This window comes from Protobothrops mucrosquamatus, unplaced genomic scaffold, assembly GCF_001527695.2.
Source record: "Protobothrops mucrosquamatus isolate PMUCROS unplaced genomic scaffold, P.Mucros_1.0 scaffold2302, whole genome shotgun sequence".
Classification (NCBI taxonomy): Eukaryota; Metazoa; Chordata; class Lepidosauria; order Squamata; family Viperidae; genus Protobothrops; species Protobothrops mucrosquamatus.
Genome location: NW_015388388.1, coordinates 187,346 through 191,750, shown reverse-complemented (window position 1 = coordinate 191,750; position 4,405 = coordinate 187,346). Strand labels below are relative to the sequence as shown.

Below are 4,405 nucleotides of genomic sequence, written 5' to 3'. Positions count from 1 at the left end.
AGGGAAAGGAAACAGCAAGGCAAGGCTTAAAAACAACACACCATTGAGAGGTTCACCCAGAGGCAGAGATTACCCAACTAATATATTTATATATTTATATATATTTATATATATATATGTATATATATAAAATTTTTGCTTCTGTGCTACCTTAAAAACAAGAGACATGCATAATGACAAAGGTGCTTGCTTAGCTAAAAACAGTGCTGGTGGGAGCAGAGGAGGGCCAGCGATAGAGAGGAGTCCAGCGGGCGGGGGTCGCAGGGGGGAGGGGGCTTCACGAAGCCCAGAAGATGCTGCTTGCAAGTGTTTGGGTGGGGTGGGGTCGGGGGGTGTGTGTGTCAGTGGCGATATGGATCAAATTCAAAGCAAAGGGTTCTGCAGAGAAGAAGCCCCCCCCCCCCATTGGCAGACGTGAGCGAAGTGCTGCCGAGGAAGGAAAAACAAACGACTTGATGAAGAATCCAGTGGGATCTGGCAGCTTGCAAATTGCCCAATGCCTTGCACTGGTAAAGTCTGACGGGGGTCAGCCCCAACTAGAACCATTAAAAATCCCAACCTGGCTTGCCTTTACCAGTGGGAAGCATCCATTCACGTCTGGCCGTTCACCTAATTGCCCCAAATCAAACGGATCACCCTTTTATAGCCTTTAAGAAGTGGATCCCGTTGCTTTGAGTACAGTCGTCCTCGACTTACGACCACAAACGACGGCGGAATTTCCACAGCTAAGCAAGGCGGCTATTCAATCACACCCGGTTTTATTATCCGTTTGCCGTGGCAGTTAAGCGAATCACGGCGGTTGTTAAGCGAATCATGCAGTTGTTAAGTGAATCTGGCTTTCCTTCTCAGAGGCCAGCTGGGAAAGTGGCAAAAGGTGGTTAAGGACAATCACTTCCTGAATTGTCTGAGGAGCAGAAGCCGGAGTTAAAAGGGATGATGGTAGAGGGCAGGGGTCTTCAAACTTGGCCATTTTAAGACTTGTGGACTTCAACTCCCAGAATTCCTCAGCCAGCCAAGGGCTGGCTGACGAATTCTGGGAGTTGAAGTCCACAAGTCTTAAAGTGGCCAAGTTTGAAGACCCCTGGTATAGGGTTTCCTGCTTGAGCAGGGGGTTGGACTAGAAGACCTCCAAGGTCCCTTCCAACTCTGTTATTATGTTAAAACATTTACCCAGGATGATGCAAACGTCATAAATACATGCCGGTTGCCAAGCACCTGAATTCTGATCACGTGACCACGGGGATGCTGCGTATGGTCGTATAAGTGCAAGGGCTGATTGTAAGTCACGTGTTTCAATGCCGTTGCCATTTTGAATGGTCACTAAATGAACGGTTATAAATCGAGGACTAGCTGTAATGCCTTTCCTGGCTGAACGCAGCTGCTGAGCACTTGCCAGTAAGGGGGAGACTGCTGGATCTAGGATTTTTTTTTTTAGGGGGGGGGAGTCTAATCCACAAGGGGGAAATTGTGCTGTTGGGAGGATTAGCTGGAGACTGACTCAAAAACCCCTAGAATACAGATAGTCCTTGACTTACGGCCAACAATTGAGTCCAACCTTTCTGTCATTAAGTGAGACATTTGTCGCAGGGGTTTTGCCCCATTTTACGACTTTCCTAGCCAGGGTTTACGACTTTCCTAGCCAGGGTTGTTAAGTGAATCACTGCAGCTGATAAATTAGTCACATGGTTAAGTGAATCTGGCTTCCCCCATTGAGTTTGCTTGTCAAACCACGTGACCCCGGGACGCTGCGACCGTGGTAAATGTGTCAGTTGCCAAGCGTCTGAATTTTGATCACGTGACCCCGGGGACGCTGCAACGGTCGTTAAGGATGAAAAAACAGTCATAAGTCACTTTTTTCAGCGTCGTTGCAACTTGGAACGGTCACTAAATGAACTGTTGTAAGTCGAGGACCACCTGTGTCCAAATGGTGGAGATTGGGGAACGGAAAGGGAGGGAGGGAGGGGGGCGGGGCGCAACATGCCAGCATCAAGCCACATCTCTCCATTTGGGGGCATGTTGAAGAGGTGGGCGGGTTTCCGAAAGTTTGCCGGCCATTTTCTCTCTCATCCTGTCAGACTGCCATCTCCCAATGGGGTCTGTCCTCCCCCCCCATACACTGGGAGACGGTGGCCCTCCATGGGCACAAAACTGTGGGCACCAGCTCTTCGGAACCAGGTGCCACTGTGCCAGGGAACTTAAATCAGACAAGGAATGTTGGGATTATGCCTTTTTTTTTTTTTTTTGCTAGGCCTCTCAGTTTCTGAAGTGGCCATTTTAAGATGCGTGGACTTCAACTCCCAGCATTCCCCTTCCTGCAGGGATTCGCTTAGCAGCTGCGGGGGAAAAAAAAAGAAGCTTATCAAATCGGGCAAGAGTCATTTCACCTCCACCTCGATTAGCAAAGGAAATTGGGACACTAAGTCGAGGACAACCTGTACAATGCCATCTTAACCACCTGCACTACATGATCGATCTAGGTCAGGGTTTCTTAAAAGTGAGGCCGGGGCATTCTGGGAGTTGAAGTCCACCCATCTTGAGAAGGCCAAGATTCAGATATACAGGCTGGGAGGGTCCCAGTGACTTGTCCTCCCGCACCTGCAGCTGAAAACCTGCTAGCTAGAATGTGGGATGGGGGCAGCGGGGGGGGGGGGGAAGGGGAATTCCCAGGATCTCTGGTTTCCCCACAAATCTAGGATAACTTGGATAACTCAGTTTGTTATGGTTTCTTGTCCAAGGGGCCAAGCAATCGCCTGGGGTCCTTGCAAGAGCCCCGGGTGGATGTGGGAAGGGAGTAACCCAGTTAAGAACGCACTGCGGATATTCTGATGCAAGTTTAATATTTTGGGTTTAATTAAAAAGGTGGAGGGGAGATAGAAAAAAAAGGGGGGGGGAATCACGCCCCTTCCTCACCTGGCCCCTAACATGCATGCAAAGGCCCCCAAAATTGCTTGGGGAACCGTCCATGCCTGCTGTGGGGCTGGAACGGAGGAGGGGCAGGAAAACAACGGGGCTCAAATGTTATTGCTGCTATTTTTTCTCGCCCCCCCACCCCGCTGAAGAACTGTGGCTTGCCCGCTACCCCTTGGAATTGGATTAAATGCGGCATCTTCTGCCCCCCCCCTCTCGGATCGCCCCACGCTGCCCTTCGCCCCCCCCCAACCCCCAGCCGGACAAGATCCACCTAGTCGGATTTGTCCCCGTCGTCGTCTTGGTGGGTGTCTCCGTCGTGTCCGTTCTTGTCTTCCTTGCAGAGGTGGGCCTGGGAGCCCAGGGCCGAGAGGGAGAGCAGGCCGGTGCTGGCGCTCACGGCGGGCAGGGAAGGGGCCTGCAGGCCCACGGAGAGCGGGGTGAGGGGCAAGGCCAGCGCCTGCAGCTGAGACAGCTGGTGGGCCTGGAGTTGCTGCTGTGGGAGGGGGAAGATCCGGGAGAGAAAAACAGAAAAGAAAGAAAAATGAGACACTTTCTTTCATTCCCCACCTTCTTCCAATTAGTCGACTTACCATGGTTCATTTAGTGACCGTTCAGAGTTACGACGGCACTGGAAAGTGTGACTTACGACCGTTTTTCACACTTACGACTGTTGCAGCATCCCCAGTTCTGGGAATTGGACATCCACACAGTTTAAAAGTACAGGGAAGTCCTTGGCTTACCACAGATTATTTAGTGACCGTTCAGAGTTACAATGGCACTGGAAAGTGTGACTTACGACCGTTTTTCACACTTATGACCACTGCAGCATCTCCAATTCTGGGAATTGGACGTCCACAGTTTAAAAATACAGGTAAGTCCTTGGCTTACAACAGTTCATTTAGTGACCGTTCAGAGTTACAACGGCACTGGAAAGTGTGACTTACGACCATTTTTCACACTTACAACCATTGCAGCATCCCCAGTTCTGGGAATTGGAGGTTGGCCAGCTTAAAAGTACAGGTAGTCCTCGATTTACGACAGTTCATTTAGTGGCCGTTCAAAATTAAAAGGGCATTGGAAAAAACGTGACTTATGACTGTATTTCCCCACGGTCACGTGATCAAAATTCCGATGCTGGGCAACTGGTTCGTGTTTATGACGGTTGCGGATCCCCTTTTGTGAACTTCTGACAAGCAAAGTCAAGGGGGAAGCCAGATTCACTTAACAACCGTGTTGCTAACCTAACAACAACAAACAAATATTTATGTGAAGCCGCTGGGAGAGATCATTCGGGGTTTTGGGGTGGAGTTCCATCAGTACGCTGATGATACTCAGCTGTACATCTCCACCCCAGGTCACCCCAACGATGCCCTTGACGTGATGACCCGTTGCCTGGAGGCCGTACGGGTCTGGATGGGGAGGAACAGACTCAGACTCAACCCTTCCAAGACCGAGTGGCTGTGGTTGCCGGCGCCCCGGCATAGTCAGCTGATTC

At 50.5% G+C, this 4,405-nt stretch overlaps 1 protein-coding gene across 1 annotated transcript in view; it reads right to left on the bottom strand.

Annotated features, from left to right (window-relative positions):
• Window positions 1–3,181: 3,181 nt before the first annotated feature.
• The window catches only part of TLE5 (TLE family member 5, transcriptional modulator), an 18,097-nt gene continuing 16,873 nt past the window's right edge, over window positions 3,182–4,405 (bottom strand). The window contains exon 7 of the mRNA XM_015824636.1: window positions 3,182–3,403. Within this exon, the coding sequence (XP_015680122.1) occupies window positions 3,182–3,403 (222 nt within the window). The remainder of the gene's footprint in view (window positions 3,404–4,405) is intronic.